The sequence below is a fragment of the Emydura macquarii genome, unplaced genomic scaffold (assembly GCF_026122565.2).
Source record: "Emydura macquarii macquarii isolate MOO-44397 ecotype Brisbane River unplaced genomic scaffold, CSIRO-AGI_Emac_v2 contig_3692, whole genome shotgun sequence".
Classification (NCBI taxonomy): domain Eukaryota; kingdom Metazoa; phylum Chordata; order Testudines; family Chelidae; genus Emydura; species Emydura macquarii.
Genome location: NW_027133829.1, coordinates 7,649,345 through 7,674,137, shown reverse-complemented (window position 1 = coordinate 7,674,137; position 24,793 = coordinate 7,649,345). Strand labels below are relative to the sequence as shown.

The window sequence follows — 24,793 nt, the reverse complement described above, 5'->3', positions numbered from 1 at the left end:
CGATTATGTAAAATAGCTTTGACCATTGACTTGCAATGAAACTGAGGAGCCTAAGTCATTTTAAAAAAATGGGACTCTGGAACCTAAGTCACTTAGGCATTACGGAAAATATTACCCAAAGATCCGTTTTTATTCCTGTTGGCACTATTGAGCTGACAAAGCTGTTTCAGAATTAGCTAGGTTCATTTTTCATCATCAACAAATTAAGCTAAATTCTGGGGAATCATTACATTAGTGATAATATTACAGGCAGAAAGAGCCCAGATTTGTTTAAACCAGGCATGATGGGTACTGGAGTGCTCAGCCCCTCATAGGATCAAACCCTTTTTTCCCACCATCACGTAAAAGCTGTATTTAAGTGAAAACCATCCGAGAGACTACGTTGTAAGACAGTACGAAAAAAAGCATCTATCAGCCAAAAGGGCCCAACAAGTGACATATTTGGAATGATGGTGTTGCATGACTGACTGTTACACTGCGCAAATTCCTCTTTGAAGGACAAAAATTGTGAGATTATGTGCATCTGATATCCATATTCCCTGCAGCTCTAATGGAATTCTAAACACCTTTCTGGAAATATTGTAAATTTGTGATAGAAAGTGATAAAGCAGTTTCATCTGACATGGAATGTGCTAATTATCACAAGTAAATGTCACCTTTCCTGCTTTAAATTGGGGCTTGTACAATGCCACAGGTGACTGTTACTTTTTAACACTTATTGGCAATTTTTATTTTATTAAAATAAATCTTGATTTTTTCCCCCTTAAGAAAGCCAGAGGTCACTTCAATAAATCACGAGAAAGATCAGAAACTTTGAGTTTAAGGACACTGAACAAAATCACTCCTTTTCTCATGTTATTTTACCTTTCTGTATTTTTCCCTTTCTTCATTCAGCTCCTTAACTTTTTTCTCATATTCCTTGAATACTTTCTTTTCTTCTTCATTCCAAAGTGCATCAGGTTTGGAAATAAAAGGAGGTGGTGGAATCTCCTGAAGATATCAAAACAGCCATACAATTCATGAGCTACATCAATACTCCATTAAAGAACATTGAGGAAAAGAACCTACAGCATTGGCAATGCCAGTAATAAACCTTTCGACGTTTATTGTGAGCTTCATCTTAGTAGCAGCGGGAAGAATTACACAAGCCTTGGGCCCAAGGCTTCTCTTCTACTTTGATCTGGCCCTATTTTATGTTCCTTGACTCCCTGGAGTAATGCCAGTGCTGAATCTGCAGCATCTGCATGGCTGGAGCACTAACTACACTTCCTAGCAGCATCAATGGTCGTGGTGTGTGTAACGTGGCTATTTTTGCTTTCATTCTCTCTCAGAAAATCATTAGATACAATAAAATACAGGTGCAATTTTACAGCAAGCTCAGTAATACTACTATCGCTAAAAGATCAACCAGTTTTTCCAATTATAAATCCCTTGACTAACTCCTAAGCCAAGATAAACTTTCATTTCCTGAAAATACAGCAGCTTGGGTTTAATTTTACCTTTTCACACTGGGGCACGATTTTACTTTAACAGCAGATGTCTTTCCCCTTTATTATTGCACCAGGCTTCCTTTGCTGAAGGAGATAGGGTGAAGCAGCCTCTTCCAAGGTTAAGGTCAAAACCCTTTTATGAAATGGCCATGAAAGAAGTAAATACCAAGTTGGGCACCTATAGTGTCACCTCTGAATCAAATGAAGCCAATACACTAAATTCCTATGGTCACCTCTGAATCTGGGTCTCCTAGAATCCTCTGATTTGAAAGGGAACTATAGGGGATTGATCCTCTCATCCATTCTCCTGTACTGTGGAAGGATTGATTCAATGTTCCTAACTCATCCCTGTTAGCAAGGTGTAGTCTCACCTGGAATATATCCAGTTATAACAATTCCATAGCCTCTCAGGTTATCTTGCTTAACTCCTTTACTAGAAATATTAGCACTGCTATTTATACAAAAATACAAAGATTTCCTCTTTCAACACGATTCTTATGACAAAACATTTTTCAGGACTGGTGATTAAAGCAAATGGTCACCCTTTCTGCCCTTTTTTAATTCTTGGAATTGTAGTTAGACTGCAAAAATGGTGACTTTTATTCAGTTCTAGTCACTACAACTGTTACTTTAATCATATGACAGAAACACAACTCACTATTTTCAAAATGTCTTCCTTTTTGACTTCTAGGACCCCACCCATCATGTCGTAAAGGGCACGCTGTCTTGCACTGTCCTGGAAAAGATAACAAATGAAAAGAAAATGCTGCAGAACCAGGGTATGTGGGTAGGTCAGGAAGGGATGATGGAGCCTTTCACCTCTAGGGCCAGTTAGAATCTGTGATGTGTTGCTAGTGAATGAAATGCTGTTTGTTGAACTATCTGAAATAAACTAGCAGTCTCAGTCTGATTCTTGGTGGACAGATGCTCATATACCAAATAACTATCACTACAATTGGCATTCTAGTTGTTTCAAAAGGGAGGGTCAGGGGATGCATAGGCATGACCTACTTACTCACTCTTATTAGGTAGTCAAGGTGTTGGCAGGTTAGCACGAGGGAGTGTTCCAGTGTCAATGCCTATGTTATAGTTAGTCTGTGGCCAGATCTTTCTTCAGGACTGTCACAGATATATACTTTTTAAAGCCAGAAGGGACCATTGTGATCATCTAGTCGACTCCTGCATAGCAAGGCCAAAAAGCCTCAACCCAAAATTTCTGTAATCAAGCCCGTACCTTTTGACTGAACTAGAGTATATCTTTTAGAAAGATATCCAGTCTTAAATCCGTCAATCTGACACCTTTCACCAACACGAAATATTTTTTTAAAATAGCACCCCATCTTAAACCCTTCCTTCCTCCATAAGATCTCTATTTAGTTCCAATTGTAAAGGATAGTGAGGGAAATGGACTGTAATATATTTAACTATAATTGCAATAATTCTTCAATGCTATCTTAGTCGAATGTACCAATACAAAATTAACATTATTAAACAAAATTGAGAATGGAATATTTAGCAAGGAAAATACTGCTTCACCAAATACTGCTTCACCAATGTACCAGAGCAGCAAGACGTCTTTCCATTTCAATCTTAGCCATCGCCTCCGCTTTCGCTTTCTGCTCTGGGGTAAGGTATTTTTCAACTTTAATCTGTGAAGAAAAAAGACAACTCAGGTTTTCCTCTGGGTAGATTCTTTCACAGAACTGACAATGAATTTTTAGAAAAACATATGGGCTAGTGTGCTTAATTCTTCATGTCGCTGCTGTACAATAATACTCTTCAAAGCATTCACTCTCTTGTGAATATGCAGTACAGATTTATCTGAGCATAGTCCAAAAGCCATGTTTAAACTAATAAAACATAAACTCTTCCCATTTATTCTGCTGTAGGTTGTGTTTTGTGTGTTATGCATCTGGGTTTTCTGGTGTTGGAATGGAGGGGATTGGTACATCTCCCTCATCTAATCTATCGAAGACCACACTACTAACATTACTCCCTTGTATCCCTTCACCGACTCCTCTATCTGCTGTAGATTCAAACTCCCCGTGTCTTCACCGTCAAGGTTTGTAGAAGTCTGCCTCCAGTTATAGTGTAACTATCTATATATAGATAACATCAAAAGGCTCAAGTTCTGTTCTAGATCTAGAACCCATGAACTCTGTGTACATTCTACATTTGGCAAAAATACCATCACTAGTATGTACGTTGCACAAAAACAAGGTAATGGCATATGTATTTCCACTACTGACATGATATAGACGAATGTATGAACCTGAAATGAAAGAGGATCCTGCAACCAGATTGCATTTTGTGAAGGAAAACAGAGAGAGGGAAAGTGTGGATCAGATGACGAGAGTAGCATGTGCCAGGAATTCTGTGATGATTCATAACTTGCTAACTGAATTTAGAGGTACTATGCGATCTGTGCTTTGTCACCAAGGTGATAGATAGTAGCACCTGCAAAAACTGCCTATTTGGGATAAATTCAGACACTGTACAAAAGGGCAGGTGACTGCATTCCTTACATCGGCTGTTGGCTGTCATTCTTGTCAATTTGGAGCCGTGAATTGAACAAGAAAGCCGGGCAGTTAGAGCCCAGCTGCCCCTCCGCTCTCCTGGAGAGCTGAGTGGCTAGACACCCACTCCCAGCCAGAAGCAGGCCGAGAAGCCCTGGACAGCTGGACCCGCTCCCAGTCTGTGCAGCCTGTGGGGCAGCTGGGCTCCTGTCATGGAGCTGCCAGCAGAGCTCAGAGATTGGGCTGTCAGCTCCTCACACTGCCCCTCTTAAGTCAGTGGAATTGCTCCTGGTGAGGTCGCATGCCACTGACCCAAAGGGGGTAGTGTGGACATTAGCCACTGCAGTAATTAATGCACAGGTCGACTTATCTTTGTAGTGTAAACAAGGCCTAAACTGTCCTCTCTCTGCCACGGAGATGTTCCCTCCAGGTCAGGATTGAGGCATGTTGTCTAGGCAGGGTAACTGTATGAGTTACTACTGGCCATGCCATGCTGTATGTGTTCTATGGATACACAGAAGGCTTTGTTTCCCAGAGGTGTTAGTCTAGCATCTTTACAAGCACTAAATTTAACTTCAGAGATTTTTACACATTTCTTTCCACTTCTATAGACAGAATTATTCAGAATCTTCCACCAAAACCTGGAAAATCCACAGTAATGCAGAGTAAAAAAAGGGTCAATGTGTACATGGACAGTCGGTTTTATGGCTATTTTCTTTACCAGTGGTGCCCAAACTTTTCCTGTCACGTTCCCCTTACCAGCAATGGAATCGGTCCGCATCCCCCCATTATAGCACAGTTGGCTCAGCAGAGGAGCTTGGGCTGAAGGTGGAGCTGGGGGCAGACCTGGGGATGAGAGAGGAACTGGGGCTAGAGGCAGAGCTGCCCTGGGGGTGGAGAGGGAATGAAGGCAGAGCTGGGCTGGGGTCGGAGCTGGGAGCGGAGCGGAGCTGCAGCTGGGCCTGGATCTAGCATTTGAGGGGGCGGAGCTGCGGCTGGCTTTCCCTCCCTGCCCCCTGTGGAGGCTGGCGCGGGCCCCACTGTGTGCCCCCTGAATGTTCCTCTGCATTTCCCTAGGGAGGCATGCCCCACAGTTTGGAGATCACTGCTCTATACTGACATAATGGCTTGAAATGAGGGAGAACCAGAGAACTAAGTTTGCACAAGTGGATAAAAGGGAATGATTTATTTTTCAGATACCTCTGAATCCTGGACAGTGAGAGCTCGCTTTGGTATCTCATCATCTGTAAGAGCTGGCTCCCAGACCTCCTCCTGGAGTTCAAGCTGTTCCACAATTTCTTGGATCCTCAAGTTTCTTTCCTTTACACGTGCAATCTCCTGCTCCTTCTGTCGAGCAACGGTGTCAAACTCCTTATTAAAGGCAGTTTTCACTGTGTAAATGATGTCCTGAAATACCACACAAGGAAATGGCAACACTGGACTGTCACATCCTTCTTGACTGGATACCACTCGCCAACCCATCAGAAGACAGAAAAGCAAGTGTGTGCGTATAAACTAGCACACCTCCTTCAGAATAACCCTAACGGCAAAATTCAAGCTTTATTACGCATGTGAATGCTAACTGAGATAGGAAAACTGGCAGACAGAACTAAAACTTATTTCTTCTGATTTCCTAGAACTATTCCATTCCTTTTCTGATACCTCTTTTCCATCTGGCAAAGCTGCTGTTGTAAACAACACTCTCTTTGTCAAAAAAAGATTTAAAAAAATTGGGCAGACATTGGTTTCTAACCTGTGCACTGACTGACGCAAGATTCCAGAAGAAAAAAACATATGTGAATGTTTGATTAGAAATTATCATAATGCATACATGCAAGGGTGGAGAGTTTAGGTTGTGTGTACAATCTTCATTTTATTTCCTGATTTTTGAATGCTGTAGTCTGCAAACTTGAAGTTGCTCCTGAATGGAACAGCATTACATAATTCATATCCATGCACATAAAGTACCAATGAAATTCGTAAGTATTTCAAGTGTGTGAAACAAAGCAGAGTCCCAATAATGATTTTAAAAAGCCTGTATTCTAAGTGAATGAATTCTTTCTTCAGTCTATATAATTTATCCCAATGAAAAGAACTGGATTATCAAGAGGAAAAACATGCATCTCTCTTGTTATGCCTATTACACTAGAATGAAACATAATCAGTGGTTGAATTAGGCTATTAAAAATGCATGTTTCAAGATGCCTACCCATATATAATTGTATTCGCTTGTGTAACCTATTTCTGGCATAATCAGTAATAAAGCTGTATGGCAGATGAGATGCAATGCAGCAGAAAGGGAAAAAACCTGCTGCACTCATTTACCAGGTAGCCATATAACACATGGCAAGCTCACTACTTTCTGCTGATTTGAATGATTTCTGCATGCCAGATTTGTACATTGGTATGGATTGAAATGGAGCTGATCTTCCATTGAGTCTTGAGTATTTTTGTATGCCAAATGTCAAGGCTCAAGAATGGCATGAACTTTGATTTCACACTGCTGTTCAGCGTAGCAAGGAGGACAAAGATACACAGGAAGTTCATGTTATTGCAACCCGAAATGATAAAGTTGGTTTCTTTGTATTTCCCATTAATACTGTGCCTTGCATCCCAAAGGATCCCAAAATTGCCATATAAACTATGCCTCTGATTCTGCAATCTGACCGATGCATGTAGAGCCTTTCACCCGTGCAGAGTTCCACTGAAGCTAATGGGGCTCTGCGTGGCTCCAGGGGTCAACTCATGCAGATTGGATTGTGGATTCTGAGCCTGGATACTGAGCCAGTGAAATTCAGTGACCTTCATGGGGGAGGAAGGAGACCATGTGGTGCAGAGTACGTTGCAAAACAGTCAAGGAGTATGGAAAAATTCTGGTCAAGGACACTGAGATAACTGCACTTACACAGTGGGATCTCTGAAGTCCACATAAAACAGAAAAGACCTTATGTTTTAAAGGGTTCATCCAAAAAATAAATGTTCCCTCTGGTTCTTCTCCCACCTACTTTAAATGCCAAGAGTATTTACTGATACCATGTTTTACAAATGCAGGACTGAAGAGCTCGGCTATCATTTGCAGTCCTGATCAGCTCTGAATAGGTAACACCTTAAGAGCTCAGTTACAACATACAGCTCAGACCAGGCAATGCTGAATGCGTTACAGCATCACAACGCCACCCTGGCACATGACAGATCATTGTAACAAAATATAAACTGGCCATGATAGCAGGAATGAGGAGTGTGATGGGAGTGAGGGGAAACTATATTTTTACTAGATTCAGAGATTCCAAGGCCAGAAAGGACCACTGTGATCATCTAGTCTGACCTCCTGCATAACACAAGCCACAGAACTTCCCCAAAATAATTCCTAGAGCGGATCTTTTAGAAAAGGCAGCCAATCTTGATTTTACAATTGTAAATGATGGAGAATCCACCACACCTTTGCTACCAGTCTATCAACTCATAAAAAACGTACCGATTATACACCATTAAGGACAACAAATCATTACATGTTTAAAGTAAACATTTTGATGCTACTGTGCTCATTTTTACATTCACTATTGTACACCTACAAATTACTCACAGTATGTCACATACTTACAGACACAGCACTAGTGTAGATGAGTGACTGTCACAACACACTGAAGCACATGGCCTGGCAGCTAAGTCATGGTGGGTGGCCTGCTAAGTGCAGGCCAGAGCAGAAGGCCCTGATTTTTAGAGTCCTGCCCCTCTTCTTAAGCATGGTGGATCCTGGCTGCTGCCTCCTTGCTGATCTCCCGTCCCCGTGGCTGTAGCAGGGAAACTGCACAGGTCCTGTAGCCCAGTGCGCTCCACCTGGGTCCCTAGGCAGTGATTCCCTTCTGCAGCCAGGGGGACAGGAGCTCCGTGCTCTCCTCCCTCTGGCTCCAGCAAGGACCCCAGCCCCTAGGGATCCAGGCTGATCTCCCATCCCTTTGGGCCACGGATTGGGAACCACTGGGTTAATCACTTTCACTATTAACAATTTACCCCTTATTTCCAGTCTGAATATGTCTAGCTTCAACTTCCAACCACTGGATCCTGTTGTACCTTTCTCTGCCTGACTGAAGAGTTCATTATTAAATATTTGTTCCCCACATAGATTGTTATAGACTGTAATCAGATTACCCCTTCACCTTCTCTTTGTTCAGCTAAATAGATTGAGCTATTTGAGCCTATCATGAAAAGGCATATTTTCTAATCCTTTAATCATTCTCATGGCTCTTCTCTGAACCCTCTCCAATTGATCAATATCCTTCTTGAATTAAGGGCATGAAAACTGGACAGTATTCCAGTAGCAGGTGCACCAGTGCCAAATACAGAGGTAAAATAACCTCTCTACCCCTACTCAAGATTCACCTGTTTATGCATCCCAGGATAGCATTAGCTCTTTTGGCCATAGCATCACATTAGGAGCCACGTTCAGCTGATTATCTAGCACAGCCTCCAAATCTTTTTCAGAGTCACTGCTTCCCAGGATAGAGTCCACATGCTAGAAGTTCAGCTTACATTCTTTGTTTCTATACATGTGAATACATTTACATTTTGCTATATTAAAACATACATTGTTTGCTTGAGATCCAGACTGCTCTGAATCAGTGACCTGTACTCTTCATTATTTAACACTGCTCTAGTTTTCTGCATCGGCAAACTTTATCAGTGATATTTTCTTCCAGGTCATTGATAAAAATGTTAAATAGCATAGAGCATTACGGAGCCTGACTGGAAACAAACCTGCTCAATGATTAACAGAGGGAGAAGTGGGGGGGCAGGGATAGGATACAGAGTGACTTAGACAAATTTGAGGATTGGGCCAAAAGAAATCTGATGAGGTTCAACAAGGACAAGTGCAGAGTTCTGCACTTAGGACAGAAGAATCCCATGCACAGCTATAGACTGGGGACTGACTGGCTAGACAGCAGTTCTGCTGAAAAGGACCTGGGGGTTACAGTGGACAAGAAACTGGATATGAGGCAACAGTGTGCCCTTATTACCAAGAAGACTAAGGGCATATTGGGCTGCATTAGTAGGAGCATTGCCAGCAGATTGAGGGAAGTGATTATTCCCCTCTATTTGGCATTGGTGAGGCCTCATTTGGAGTATTGTGTCCAGTTTTAGGCCCCCCACTACAGAAAGGACGTGGACAAATTCGAAAGAGTCCAGCGGAAGGCAACAAAAATGATTAGGGGGCTGAAGCACATGACTTATGAAGAGAGGCTGAGGGAACTAGGCTTGTGTAGTCTGCAGAAGAGAAGAATGAGGGGGGATTTGATAGCAGCCTTTAACTACCTGAAAGGGGTTCCAGGGAGGATAGAACTAGGCTGCTCTCAGTGGTAGTAGATGACAGAACTAGGAGCAATGGCCTCAAGTTGCAGTGGGGGAGGTCTAGATTGGATATTAGTAAAAACTTTTTCACTTGGAGGGTGGTGAAGCACTGGAATGGGTTACCTAGGGAGGTGGTGGAATCTCTATCCTTAGAGGTTTTTGAGGTGCGGCTTGGCAAAGCCCTGGCTGGGATGGTTTAGTTGGGGTTGTTCAGGCTTTCAGCAGGGGGTTGGACTAGATGACCTCCTGAGGTCCCTTCCAACCCTAATTTGCTATGATTCCCCATTTAGAATTACATTTTGATACACATCAGTTAGCCAGTTTTTAATCCATATAATGTATTCCATGTTAATTTTATATTGTTATAGTTTTTTAAACAAAATGTTATATGCTACCAAGTCAAACACCTTAGTGAAATCTAAGTATATTACATCAACATGATTGCCTTTATCAACCAACCTTGTAATTTCATCAAAAAAGCAAGTTAGTTTGATAGGATCTGTTGTCCATAAACTCATGTTGATTTGCATTAATTACATTACCCTCCTTTAATGTTTTATTAATCAAGTCCCATATCAGCCACTCTATTGCCCTGCCCAGGATCAATGTCAGGCTGACAGGCTTATAATTTCCCAAGTCATCCCATTTATCCTATTTTAAAACATGCACATTAGTTTTTTTCCAGTCTTCTGGAATTTCCCTGGCACTCCAAGACTAGTTGAAAAGCATCATTAATAGTCTAGCAAGCTCCTCAGCCAGCAATTTTAAAACTTTGGATGCAAATTATCTGGACAGGCTGATCTTAAAAAAATCTAACTTTAGTAGCTTCTATTTAGCATCCTCCAGATATACTAGTGGAATGGAAAGAGTGTTTTCATCGCCATATGATGAGACTGTATAATCTGTTTTCCCCCAAATATAGAACAGAAATCTTTATTGAACACTGTTGCTTTTTTTGCATTATTATTGATAATTCTACCATTTCCATCTAGTAAGAAAACCATATCATTATCACGTTCTCTTTGTTCCTAATATATTTTAAAAAGTCCTTCTTATTCCCTTACCTCTGCGAGCGATAGATTCCTCCTTGTGTCCCTTTGCTTCCCTTATCGATTTTCTACAATTCCTAGCTTATGATTTATATTCGTTACTATCAACTTCCCCTTTCTTCCATTTGCTATATATTATGTTTTAATTTTTTAGAGCTACCTTCGCTTCCCCTCTAAACCAGATCAGTGTTTTAACCGGCACAACTTTCTCCCTCAGTTGTGAGATTGTGCTTTTTTGGGCAGCTAGTAAGGTATTCTTAAAGAACAGAGATATCTAGGGATTGAAATAAGGGTGGAGTAATGATCTGGAAGGAAAAGGAAATCAGTGTATTTCATTCAGCAGAAGAGTATATTACTGACAGAGAATCTAATAGCAATTTTGATTGGCTGAGAACCTGTACATGTGGTAGTATCAATGCAGCAACACAAATGTATGAAGAGGTCACCTGCAGTAATATGATTTGGTTAATCTTCTCCTCCCTGGTGTGCAGGTCCATTTGGTAGTATAAGATGGATGTGTCTCCCCCGTACTGAGCACTCAGGCTCCCAATCAGTGAATTGGAGGTGCTCTCATCAGTCACAGGCTCTTCTTCCACCTTCTCCCCTTCCTCCTTAGGTGGTACAGCCTGAGCCTGGAACTCAACAATCTCCTTCCGAATCTGAATATCCAAAAACACAGCAGATCAATTAACTGTATGAATTATCTCAGAACCATTTGAGTACAAAAGACCCCTTAGTCCTTTCATTTATCGCTTATAGAATTCCTACAAGTAATCAGTTTAAGAGGTCCAATTCTGCAGTTTACCCTTAGTTCAATGATCAAGATGAAATGGCTTAAAATAAAATATATTTTGTACTGAAATAAATGCTGCCTTTTGTTTTTGTTTCTTCTTCTAAGTTTTATCTGGGCTACCAATGGAGCTTATAAACAAACATCTACTTGTTTAAGCATAGCTAAAGATGTCCATGAAGAAGGCCCGGAGTTAAAATATTTTCCTATGGGATGGGGGTGTGAGATTGTACCTTAAGATCAGCTGACTCAATCTTCTTTAACTGCAAGACCCTTTCCAAGGTTTCCAACTCCTCTTCACTGCGTTTTTTCATTGGATAATTTGTCACCTTATAGGGTGCGTGGAAGCACTTGTGAAATGAGAAAAAAAGCCCAGAATAAAAGTTACCCAGTTAAAACACCATTCAGTTCAGCTGATCTCCAACAAGGTGATAAACACTTACAGTGACTCTGCTTTATTGCTATGAATAAAATTGAGGTGTAATCACGAGTAAGGGTATGATTCTGTCATGGAAGTCACAGATTCCATGATTTTCAGGGACCTCTGTGACTTCCGCAGTGGCAGGGTTGGAGCAGTAGCAGCCCCAGGGCTGAAGCAGCAACGGGGGAAGGGATACTTAGATCAGCCCCTATGGCAGGAGCAGCAGTGGGGCTGGACCAGCCATGGGGCTGAGCAGCAGCCCCCAATGGCTCCCCCAGCAGTGCTCCCACTGTTAGTCTCCCTCCCCAGGGTACCTTTAGTAAAAGTTAGCGACAAGTTGTGGGCTTCTGTGAATTTTTGTTTATTGCCTGTGACCTGTACCTGATTTTTACTAAAAAATACCTGTGACAGAATCTTAATCTTAATCATAAATAAAAAAATATTGGAAGGTCTTTAGAAGTTAAAAAAGTTGATTAAATGTCTTTTAAATAAACAATAAAATAAAACCACTCAAGAATCTGACCCAGAATAGAGGTTTAGGTTTGCCCCATCCTCAGGATCTTCCACTGTGTTTCTTTGTCTGATCATTTTCCTTCTGTTTAGTTTATAGGCTCAGCCAGGTTGGGATTTGCCTTTCATTGTGTTTCTAGCAGCACTTAACAAATAATAAAAATATAATAGCAATTAGCCTGGGTAATGCTAAGCTATTTCAGAAGGTACTTGTTCTAGCAAGCTGCATAAAGGAATTCTGTAACCAAGTGGAATTACAGGGTTCCTTATTTGCAAATCAACACCCAATGCTCCTCCAGCTCAGAGCTGTACAGTTCTCCAACCTCTGGGGAAAATATTGAAGTGTTTGTATGTAGAGCTGGGTAAAAGTTTTCACAGAAATACTTTATTCACTGAAAAATGCAGTTTTGGTTGACTCAAAATTATTTGCAAATTTTACCTGATAATTTTGACTGAGAAAAGTTTTTCAGGCCAACCTTCAGAAAAAATGAGTGAGTAGATTACAGTTGATTCACATAATACACATTAAAAACAGACAAGGAACAAAAGTAAATTTAGTTGTACATGAATAGAGGAAATACCATTTTCTAGCACATTATTAGAAGTGTGTAAATAGATTCAAATTTGACTCCACACCTTCTATCTCGCAAGTGAGTGCCTTACCCATTGGATTATACAGTTGTTCTCATGCACTATCCCTTTGGCCTAATGAATATTTAAGCATTTATACAAAGTGGAACAGGTTCAACAGGAGAGATTGAGAGCAACCCCCATCACGATAACCTAGAGCCTGGTAGTTAGGCCGCTCACCTCAATACCTTTGTGGGTCACAAACTCTAGGGGAAAGGTAGGAAATAAAGTGGTAGTAGAAGTTACCTTAATTGCACGGCCTTTTATGGACATGGAGTCCCAGCATTCTGTTTTGATGATGTCACGCAAATAGCACTTGGCTAGATTCTCCATCTCAATCTCCTTCCTTACCTTCAGGATTTAGGGTGCGTGGGGGGGAGGGGAGGGATAGAGGAAGAAGGATGTTATGCAAAATTAAGCAATTTTCAATGGGTCTCTGAAGTAAACATCACAGATGTTCTGCAATATTACTAGTACTCAGCACTTATAGACTGTAGCACTTTGAATCTTCAAAACACACTGTAAATATTAAACTAACATTTTACAGAAGAAAAAAGAAGAGAGGTAAAGTGACATGCCTAAAGTCGCTGTGGAGTGTCAGGGCTTAGAACTCAGTAGTTCCTGGCACAGACCATATTCTCTACATACATCTGGTTTTTAACTGCAAGCTATGTTTGGTACATAGGAGTCTGTCAGTAGAAACTAGCAAACTAAAGCCTAGGAATAATTATATTTAGTACAACGATAAATAAGTATGGAAAGATGTAGCTGCTATGTAATATGTCTTCACCAGAATTGCTGTCCTATATTCCACTGCTGAATATTTTTAAATAACCAACCAGATCAGTTCATTTCAAGGAGATTCTTTCTAATGTTATTTATTTATTTACAGTTGGGCAAACACATTTATTCTGTTTCTTAATTTAACACCTTACAAACTTTTCTGCTTGCATTTTCTCCTTTCGTGCTATCTCTCCTGTGCTTCCACCTCATACTCTCTTCCTTTTCACTCCTATAATTTTAAATATTTTCACCCTTTTCTATCATACCCTGGCCACTTCTTGTTCACTCTCCATGTGCAGCCTTTCCTGTTCTTCGATGTCCAGATTGAATTCCTGCTGGTCCAGTTTCTCAATATCAGGCACCTGTTCATTTTCATACATCATTTCCTGAATCTGAATTTTGTTTAAAAAATACAAGGAGCAAAAGTAAATTCATCTGAACATGAATAGAAGGAATACTATTTTCTAGCACATTATTAGAACTGTGCATCAGATTCTTCCTTTGAAGAATGATTACTTATTTTACAGTACTCTCAGTCTTCTGGCTGGGAGCATTTAAAAGAAATAGTTTATTTGCATTTTTGTACAGTTGTTTTAATTTATGTAACTTGAATACCTTTCATAACATGAGTATGAGTTTGCTAACTTTCTAAAGAGAGATTAGTACAGCGAAAATCACTTATGTAAATGTTATTTATAATAAATATCCATTTCTTTGATTTGACAGCAGGTATTTTTAAAGAGACACTGTCAATGGTGACAGACTCAAAATTTAACCAATCGTAAAATGAAACTCTCTTGCAAATCTTGATCCTGAATTATCAGTATTGTTATCTACATTTTACACATGGAGAGCTAAGCCACAGACATGTAGTGACTTGCCCAAGATCACAGAATAGGAGTGGCAGAGCTAGGAATAGAACTCAGATTTCCCAATTCCCAGTCCAGCGCTTAGCCACTGAATCAAAGGGCCTGTACAATTGAATTAAAATATGGACTATTGTTCAAATTCAGCAGTGCACTTTAGGTCATGCTTAACTTTAAGCACCTACTTAAATCCATCCTTGCCAGCAAAGCACTCAAGCCTTAATGCAGTGAAGCATCCCTATTCAGAAAAGGCATTTAAATATGTACTTAGCTTTAGCATGTATTTAAGTCCCTGTGAAGTCAAAGTTATACTTTAAGTGAACTTTAAATTAAGCATGTGCTCAAGTACTTTCCTGAATCAGGGCCCTTAGGGTGTGTCTACACTTTGAGTTTGGGGTGTGATTCCCAGCTTGAGGAGAAATACTCACACTCTGATCAAGTTAGCATGTTAAAAATAGAGTGTAGCCACAGCAGTGCATGCGCCAGGAAGGACTAGTCACTCCGGGTATGAGCCTTGGGTCTCAGGCAGGTACGTACTCAGGGCAGCTAGCTCCTCCCACTGTTTGTGCTGCTATGGCTACACTCTATTTTTAGCATACTAGCTTGATCAGAGCTAGCATAAGTATGTCTCCGAGCTGGGAATCACACTCCCAGTTTGAAGTGCAGACGTCATATACCCTTAGTTTGATTACAGTCAGAAACCTACTTAGGCGCTTTGCTGAATCCAGGACTATGATGCTGGACAATGCACAGCCAAAAAAATGTAGGGTGATTGTTTCAGGACCAAATTTTCAAGGTGCTGAGTTTCTAGTGTCTTTAACTCCCATGTACATCAATAGGAGCTAACAGTGCTGAATGCTCCAGAGGAGAAAGGTATCCACTTGCCATGTAGGGGCCTTTGTTTGCAGGATTCATTTCTATCTTAGCACCCTAACTGTTCCCAGCCTGGGAAGTCAGGCAGTGATGTGCACTACTGAACCAAACTAAATGCCAGCTAGTAAGGCATTGCCTTACACACAGCAGCCTGGAGCGGAGAGCAGCTTCTGTGAGTGGGTGGTGAGAGGACATGCAGGGGCCAGTGCACTAGGAGAAGCAATCTGCACAAGATTTAGGGCTGGCACAAATTACTTCCCTTTTGAAGTAAAGGGGAAATTCAAGTCTGGTTCCTGGCATGCTCCTAGTGCAGTGCACCTATATGCTGCACCTTGCTCAGGCCTTGTGGCCAAGCCCAATGAAGCCTAGAGCTGGTAGGTGTTATTTTAGTGCCCATGGAAGCAAACTAAAAGTGGCAGGTGGAACCAGTTTCCTTGGAAGCAATTTGTGAATGGTCTCAAACACTCACTGTTTTACGGAGCTTTTTAATTCCTTTTTTCAGCTCTTTCCTCTTGTCAGCAAACTTCTGGACCTCTTTTTTGATGGCCTGGGGTGCAATAAATATATGATTGAAGGAAGAAAGTGGAGGAGGAGAACAAGAAAAGAAATGAAATGACTAAACAGAATATTATCTATTGAGGAAACAAATCATGTAACCCCCCAATGGGATTATTGATTGCAAACAATACCCAATCGTCTTGTTGGGACCAATTCTGTAACTCTTATTCACAGGAATAATCCTAACTCACAGAAGAACTCCTCCTGACGTTAACGGGATTGCTCATGGCAGCAAAGATTTTTTTGCCTGGGGCATCCTAAACTATCAGACTCGTCTCTCAGGTGGTGGGCGAGGGAACCTCATACATAGGATGGGCTGTTCTGAATATATCGAATAAGCAGCCATGGACCTAATGTTGTGAATAATGATAATTACCTGTCCACATAAAAAAGCATTACTTATCAAAACAATCCCGATACAAAAATCTGTCATAACTAGTCAATTGGGAGGAGACTATGGCCTTTTGGAATCAAGTTGACAATGAATGAGTTTGAATGGAAATATACCAGTGGTGGACCAAACCCAGGAAGGAGTTCACCACCTGAAACAGGAGATTTGAAGTGTTAAAATTTAAACCAGAATTGAGTGCTGGAATATAAGAACCATGTGGGACACTGGGAAACCGAGTCAAACAGTCAGAAAAATGACTCGGTTTAATACTAGTATTCCTGAAGTGAGCAAAATGAGAGGATATCACAGTAAGGCAAGATGACATTCACATACAGTAGGAACACTCCTTGACAAAAAGGCAACACAAGTTTACACCAGTCAATTCACACATTATAAGAGCATGTTGTATTACAAACATGCTGAAATAACTATCATCCAGTGTTACGCACCTACCACGATCATGTTGGACAAGTAAAAGACATTCTACAGCAAGGTGCAGGATGTGCTAAACTAGGTTTATGCTTATGATGTTGTTCTGGTTATGGGTGATACGAATGCTCAAGTTGGTTTTGACAACCCTGGATACAAACATTTTACACAGTGAAAACCAGGAATTAAGGGGCAGCTAAACAACAGCAAAAGATTCATTCAACTGTGCAGCATGTATAATCTGTGCTTTTGGTGGACACTCGTAGGAAACACAAACTAACACGGAAGTCAAATAATGAAATTACCGAGAAACAACTGGATGACATTGCCATCAGCAGACAGTGGAGAGGATCATTGCTGGCTATTCGATCTTTTACAAGTGCTGATGTAGGAAGTTACCACTATCTTGTCATCTGAACAGTTAGAATAAAGCTGAAAATAGACAAGCTAAGAATAAAAGAGAGATGGTATTTGATGTGAAGAAACTGTTTGACCCAGAAATCAGGAAGGATTTTAAAATCCAGCTCCTAAGGGGATTTCAGGAGTGGTGGTTAATGAATCATGATATACTGCAACAATGAGCTCTCTTTAAAGATGTCTGCTGGGAAGCTGCCACAACTTCACAAAAAAGAGTGGATACAACCAGGCGCATGGAAACTGACTGAGGAAAGAAAAGCCTGAAAAAAGAGGCAAGTATAGGCAACATGACAAGAAGAACAATGTACACTACAACAGGAATATGTATAGAAAGATAAAGACATAAAGAAGTTATGTTGGATAGATAAGAAAGAATGGCTTGATAAAAAACAAAAGTAGCCGAAGAAGCATCAGTGAGAGGTGACTAAAACAATTTCAGATGTGTAGGCAATTTTTCATCACGGTTGCAGAGTCTCAGTGGTATTGTAAAATCAAAAGATGAAAAATTGTTAACAAGGGAAGTAAAACAAAAGAAATGATGGTGAAAACATTTTAATGAAATACTTAACCAGCCAAAGCCAATGATACTAATCGATGGAGTCAAAGAAGGTGAAGAATTAAATATGCCACTGCTAGAAATTTCAGAAGCAGAAATAGAGGAAATAATTAGGCAGCTGAAAAATGGCAAAGCACCCGATCAAGATAAGACCACTGCAGAAATGCTTAAAGCTAGGGAGGATGTGGTACTACATGAAATGAATAAACTTTCTAATACAGTTTGGGAGAAAATAATTCTATCCAGATGATTGGAAGAAAGGTGTGATCTATAAATTACCAACAAAAGGTGTGCAATAACTGGAGAGAAATAACACTACTCTGAGTATGTGGAAAAGTGTTCTGTAGTGTACAATTGAACAGAATCAAACTGAATATAGATGAAAATTTGCAAAATGAGCAAGTCAAAAAAACAACTACAAAAATCAAACCATGTCTAGATCACATCTCTATCCTCAGATGATTGATTGAGAAAGGTCTTACCAAAGAAAATTAGTCTTGAATGTTATAGATTTAACCAAAGCTTTTGACTGCATTCATTCAGAGTCACTATGGAAGATCTTGAGACAATATGGGCTTCCTAGAAAGATAGTGTCACCTGTCACGATGCTGTATGAAGGTTCAAAATACTGTGTAAGGACAGAAAGTGGAGAGACTGATAGGTTTGATATTATCACTGAAGTTTGGTGATGTTGCATTTTATCACCCCTTCTTTTCTGCATTGTGATAGATTACATGATGCAAAGAGCAACATCAAAGGAAGATACAGGAGTTATGTGGAATAGAGTAAAACTTCAAGATCTGAACTTTGCAGATGACATTGTTCTGTTGGACACAAGTGATGGTGCCATGAAAATGACTACCATCAATGTCAAACGTGAGTCTGCCAAACTAGGATTAAGATTCAGCCAAAAGAAAATGAAAGTCATGATTGCTGAAAAAGGCTGAAAAATGATGGTGCACAGATGATTGATAGTGAAAAGTTAACAAGCATGTATATCTTGGAGGCACAATCAGTGCTGACAGGCAATTTCATAAGGAGGTAGAAGGAAGAAGTGGAGCTTTTTCAAGATTCGCTAATATCTGGAAAAATAAGGAGATCCACACAAGAACCAAGACATAGTTATATAATGTCACTGTGATACCCACATTGTTATATGCTTCTCATGGGCTGTGGGTGAAGCTTCCTCTCAGTGAGGCTAGCTCCCCATCCCACCTCTTTTGCCTGTGGCCCTGCGCACACTCCATGCCCACCCCGCTCCAGGCCTCGTTCAGCCCCTTCCTTGCTTGCAACGTGCATCCTTCCTCTCTTTTCAACCTCCTGCTTCTGAAACTTGGCAAATGCCAGAAGCTCACAACAGTTGGGGTTGGACTAGATGGGGGTTGGACCAGATGACCTCCTGAGGTCCCTCCCAACCCTAATATTCTATGAACAGGAAATTTAACACATTCCACCAGAAATATTTGTGGAGAATACTTGGTGACCGCTGGCAGGATAAAGTAACTAACACTGATATATTACAAAAGACTGGTCAACTGACTGTATAGACACTGATTTGAGAAAGAAGACTGATGTGGTTTGAAAATGTACAAATGTAAAAAAAAATGTATTCCTAGACAAGCCCTTGACTAGATACCACCTGGCAGAAGATGGAAAAAAGGAAGACAAGAGATGACATAAGAAAACTATTGAGAAAGATGCCATTGCCATGGAAACAAATTATGATGGAGTAAGAAACAGGACATTTAACATACAGAGGTGGAAACGCTCGGCTGCTTCGGATGTCAGAAGATACAGAAGCATCTAATATAATCTAATAATCTAAGGTTTTAGAACCAGGTCCCTTTAGCATAACCTAGCCTTGTACTAGTGGATTCTAAAGGAAACAAAAATTTCCTCTGGACTAATTAAAAAGTGAAGTGAATTAACGGATCATATCCATTCTGGAAGCTATGGTGGCCTTTTGGGTTCTATAGTTTTGTAGATTGATCACTTAGAGGAAATTTTACAATTCCTCTGCACCTGAGCAACTCTGGAATTTGCTCCCTCCTTCCTCTTCTCCAAAGTGGATTCACAAGTTTACACAGCCCAATTGCTATTAATAGCAACTGGGTTGTGTAATCCTGTTGTCAGATGGACTCCATAATCTCAAGCCCTCAATCAGCCCTATGAGGAACAGTGCTCTTTCCTGAGATCACCCAGGAAGACAATGATATATGCCAGGCATTTCCTTTGCTTTCTCCCCTCACCTCACCTGAAAGCATCCATGATACATAGAGCCATAGCTTACGTAAGGATCATTCAACAGCCACATATTTATGTCTTTGAAAAATATACACACGAACAATAAAATCAGCAGTTACCAAGGTCACGAAGTTCTATATCTGTTCTTTTCCTACCCGTAGGCCTGCAAGGCATTTCTGTTTGTTCGTTTTTTTAAAAATGGACCTTCCTTTGCATAGGGGAGTACTCCAACCTTCGCCTAGAACAACCCCAGAGTCTTTCAGATTTACCTCACAATCCTAAATATTGATTTAACGATGCAGTGAAATTCAGTGTGATGGCTTTTGGGAAGAAGGGAGCTCATTTGCTTGGTTTCTGATACTGATCCATTTGTGCAAGTTTCTGACTCATATTTTTAAAATATCTTTCTGGGCTTTGGCAAAATCAGCCTGCTGCTGAATGGTTTCAGTTGTCATAGAGTCTTATTTATTATTTGTGTGATGCTGTATGAAGTATGGATGATCATTTATAACATTATTGATACCATTATTACAAGATTGCAATGAATTTTATAAGATATGTCATGTAAAGGTATCAATGGAAAAGTTATGATTTGCTAAATATGATACCCTGATCTATATGTATATATCATCTTTGTACTGTAGGTTCTGAATATGTGTGATACAGCTGCAACTAAAACTTGTGCTGTGCTACTAGCTGACACCCTCAACAGACTAGCATCAGCATTGTCCAGCCTGCTTGAGGGCCATCAAGGGCAATCAGCTATACAATGGCCCAGGGAGAGAAGCCAGAGACTATGCCCATGAGTCATCAGGATAGGTAGGGACATGCTTATAGACAGGGGCGTCCAAGTGCTTTTCCATGCCCATGTACTGTGAGCTGTGTTTGGGATAAGGCACATAGCAAAGAATATAAAAGGAGCCACAACATCTCCATCTTGTCTTCATTTTTGCTTCTTACCACTGGATCAACTTCTCTACAATTGAAGCTTTGAAACAAAGGACTGACAGACCCATCCAGATACTGGATGTACTCCAGAGGAACTGTACAAGACAAAAAACTCCCCAGTACTGCCGAGAATGTGATATATATGGACTTTGGAGTCAGTTGTATGTATCTGATTGCTTTGATCATGCAACATCTCTCTTCTTGTTTGTTTCTTTTATAATAAACCTTTAGTTTTAGATACTAAAGGATTGGCTGGCAGTGTGGTATTTTGGGTAAGATCCAAACATAGTATTGATCTGGTAATGTGGCTGCCCCTTTGGGGATCAGGAGAACATTTTATAAAGAGTATAGAGTTTTAAATAACTTAGGTCTTACTGGACCTAGTTGTTGACTGGGGAGCCAGAGACTGAAATGCAATAAAGGGGGCTGTGTATTTCTTTTTGGGGCTTCTTGATAACCAGTGTGGGGAATCAAAAGCGCTATTTGTGACTGGTTGGTGAATCTAACTTCAGTATTAGCCATAAATATTTGATATATTCATTGGGAGAATCTGCTCTCCTTTTTACAGCCTGCCCTGATCCTGGCATTGTCAGGTAGGCTATCCTATGCACATACGGATCACAATTTGTACTGCAGTGATGTGCAGAGGCCCATTGTGCTAGCCACTGTTCAAACATATAACAAAGAAACAGTCCTTGTCCCAAAAAGCTTATACTCTTGAGCCAAGATTTTCAAAAGCGATTAGTGACTTTGGGTACCCAACTTTTGACACCTTTAAGGGGCCTGATTTCCAGAAAGTGCGGAGTAGTCGCTCTCTGGAAATTAGGTCCCAAAAAGTGAGGCATCCAAAATCATAGTCATTTTTTAATATTTTGGCCCTGGTTGATGCCCGTTCTATAAAAATACCTTCTGTGCTTTCTGGCTGATCCAGGTCATTTCATCAGTACTGGCTACGTTCAGGTCAGGGTAGCTATCTTCATCTGTCACCTCCACTTTTGGCTTCCTCTGGAGTGTTTCCTGAAATTAAAATTTTAAGACAGGTATTTACACAGACCCATTTCCACAATGCCTCGTTCAGACAATACATATTCTACTCAATCCTTTATTCATACTTCACACCTTTTACAAAAGCTGCCTCAAATATGAATATTCAGAGAAAAGAAGAAAAAAATTAAGATTGCAGATTAAAGAATTCAGATAAATTCCTCAGGAGTCCTTCATCAGAAAATGAAATACAATGTTCTTCTCATCCTTTCAGCAACTGTTGTGTTAGGGCCTGAATCTGCAGACCCTTTCATCATGCATAATCCTGTTCACTCCAATGGTAATATGTACTTTAGTAAGCATGAAACCTGGAAAAACTGTTTTACATCATCACAATAAAAATAAGTCTGACTTTAACACATCCAATTTTCTATGGCAGATTTGAAAAGACCTAGTGAAATCTAAGAACATGTGAACGCCTTGTTCCTTAAAACTATTTTCATGAGAATTCTATCCCAGAAGTAAAATAATTAAACGATGACTACGTAATCTCAGGGTTTTTTTCTCCTTTCTCGTAGAAGCTCTCCTAGGGACAGATCACCATGTCAGAATACTCATAGACTCGTAGACTCTAAGGTCAGAAGGGATCAATATGATCATCTAATCTGACCTCCTGCACAATGCAGGCCATAGAACCTCACCCACCCATTCCTGTAATAAACCTATAACCTATAACTGGGTTATTAAAGTCCTCAAATCATGATTTAAAGACTTTAAGATATAGAGAATTCACCAGCAAGTGAGCTGTGCCCCATGCTACAGAGGAAGGCAAAAAAAACCCAGAGCCGTTGCCAATCTGCCCTGGGGGAAAATTCAATACACTTATTCAATAAGTCAATGAATTCAATAAACAATAAACTTTATAAATTTGTAATGGTGGATCAAATTTCATCTCAAGAATTGACTATCAAATCTTTTTTTCTCTGTTCCTTTTAAGATAAGAATTTTTTGTTCCAATTTTTAAAAAGTTTAAGACCTGAGATTCCATTTCCAAGGGTGATTCCAGTTGGGACTCTGAAGCAAAGTTCCACTCTGCCATGGACTTTAAAACAATATTTTCGTTGTAAATGGAGTTGTTCAGAACGGTGAGAATGAGCTGCCAATGAGCAGTAGCTTCCTTAATTTCATCCTCTCCAGTCCTGCTGATAAAAAGGGGAAACTGACATGTTTTCCTGTGTATTATGGAAAAGCTGGAAGAATCTGAAACTTTTTATTACAGTATATTAAGCTGATCGAAACATGGAGCTTCTGTCCCACAGGAAATTCCAATACAGATATTTCGACATTTGTTTTCACCCTGAAGTGGGACAAAAGGTCAAACCATTGAAATTTTTCACAGCATTAAAACTTCTGAAAAATTACAATTTGGAAATGTCAAAACATTTTTAATCAAAATGAAACGTTTAAACATTTCCAAATTGAAAAGTTTTGTTTCAGGTTGGGTCAACATTAATCTTTGCATCCTGCCTCTGCGGTGCCTCATAGGACTTATAGTGGGAATTATAGTTCCAGATCCCTCATAACTCCACTCCACACTATGGGCTCTGCTCCCCGGCTGGACTTCACCTCCCATGATACATTGTGGTCTCTCCCTGTGGCTGAGCCACTGTGGTGCCTCATAGGACTTACATGAGATCATGTAAGTATGGCTCCAGGAAGCCTCTCCCAAGTGGCCTATTTGGGGCTGGCTGGCAGAAAGCCCATATGTATGGTAATCACTGGCATGAAAGGAGATCTCTCTATGTCACTACTATCCCTACCACTCTCTACACATATCTTAAGTGCATCCATGGAGTGAACAGAGAGGCTCTCGGTGCTGGGTTGAATTTCAACCTAAATCTTTAATGACAGAATCATAAAAATATAGGGCTGGAAGGGGACTTCAGAGAACATCTAAGGCAATCCCCACTGCCTTCCCCACCCTCAGGCCCCAACTGCCTCCCCATGCTTCTCAGCCATCCCCCCAATGTCCCTAGGCCCTGCTGCCTCCCCACACTATTGTCCTGAACTCCCTTCTGTGCACCCCAGGTGGACTCCTAACACTTACTAGAGGCTGTGGGTGAGGAAGGGAAGCAGGCTTCTCTGTGCCCCCTCTGGCAGAGCTGTGCTGCCAGCCCGGCTTCCCTGCTCTGGGCGCCTCTAGTGAGGCTCAGCTGGAGTGCTAGCTGCGGTGCCTTTCCAGGCATGTCCCTTCAGCCACGCTCAGCCCAACTCCCACCCTGGCAGAAAGGGGTGAGAATGGGCTCAGGGGAGGGTATCCCAGAGCAGGAGGTTGAGGCAGAAGCTGGGGGCGGTGGCAGAGATGATTATTGGGGGGCCTGTGCCCCTGCTTGCCCCCCTTTGTGCAACCCATAGTTTTTCCTAATATCTAACCTAAATCTCTCTTGCTGCAGATTAAGCCCATTACTTCTTGTTCTATCTTCAATGGACATGGAAAATAACTGATCACTCTATTCTTTACAACAGCGCTCTACATATTTGAAGACTGTTATCAGATCATCCCTCAGTTTTCTTTTCTCAAGACTAAACATACCCAGTTTTATTGACCTTCCCTCACTCGTTAGGTTTTCTAAATCTTTTATCCTTTTTGTTGCTCTCTTCTGGACTCTCTATAATTTGTTCACAGCTTTCTTATAGTGTGGCTTCCAAACTGGACCCAATACTCCAGCTGAGGCCTCATCATTGCTGAGTAGAGCAGGACAATTACTTCCCACGTCTTTCATTCAACAGTCCTGTTAATATGCCCCAGAAAGATATTAATCTTTTTCACAATTGCATCACACTGTTGGGTCATTCAATTTGTGATCCACTATAAACCTCCCATCCTTTTCAGCAGGACTACCTCCTACACAGTTATTCCCCATTTTGTATTTGTTCGTTTGATTTCTCCTTCTAAAGTGTTGTACTTTATACTTGTCTTTATTGAATTTCA

General features: G+C 40.7%; 1 protein-coding gene across 2 annotated transcripts in view; it reads right to left on the bottom strand.

Annotated features, from left to right (window-relative positions):
- CFAP43 (cilia and flagella associated protein 43) overlaps positions 1 to 24,793 on the bottom strand; it is a 78,123-nt gene that overhangs the window by 12,087 nt on the left and 41,243 nt on the right. For both annotated transcript variants that reach the window (XM_067536944.1, XM_067536945.1), the window contains 11 exons: positions 22,838 to 23,003; positions 21,724 to 21,834; positions 15,744 to 15,821; positions 13,802 to 13,927; positions 12,999 to 13,103; positions 11,425 to 11,541; positions 10,848 to 11,060; positions 5,207 to 5,413; positions 3,050 to 3,139; positions 2,149 to 2,226; positions 865 to 990 (listed from right to left, as the gene is read on the bottom strand). In XM_067536944.1, coding sequence (XP_067393045.1) covers positions 865 to 990; positions 2,149 to 2,226; positions 3,050 to 3,139; positions 5,207 to 5,413; positions 10,848 to 11,060; positions 11,425 to 11,541; positions 12,999 to 13,103; positions 13,802 to 13,927; positions 15,744 to 15,821; positions 21,724 to 21,834; positions 22,838 to 23,003 — 1,417 coding nt within the window. The remainder of the gene's footprint in view (positions 1 to 864; positions 991 to 2,148; positions 2,227 to 3,049; positions 3,140 to 5,206; positions 5,414 to 10,847; positions 11,061 to 11,424; positions 11,542 to 12,998; positions 13,104 to 13,801; positions 13,928 to 15,743; positions 15,822 to 21,723; positions 21,835 to 22,837; positions 23,004 to 24,793) is intronic.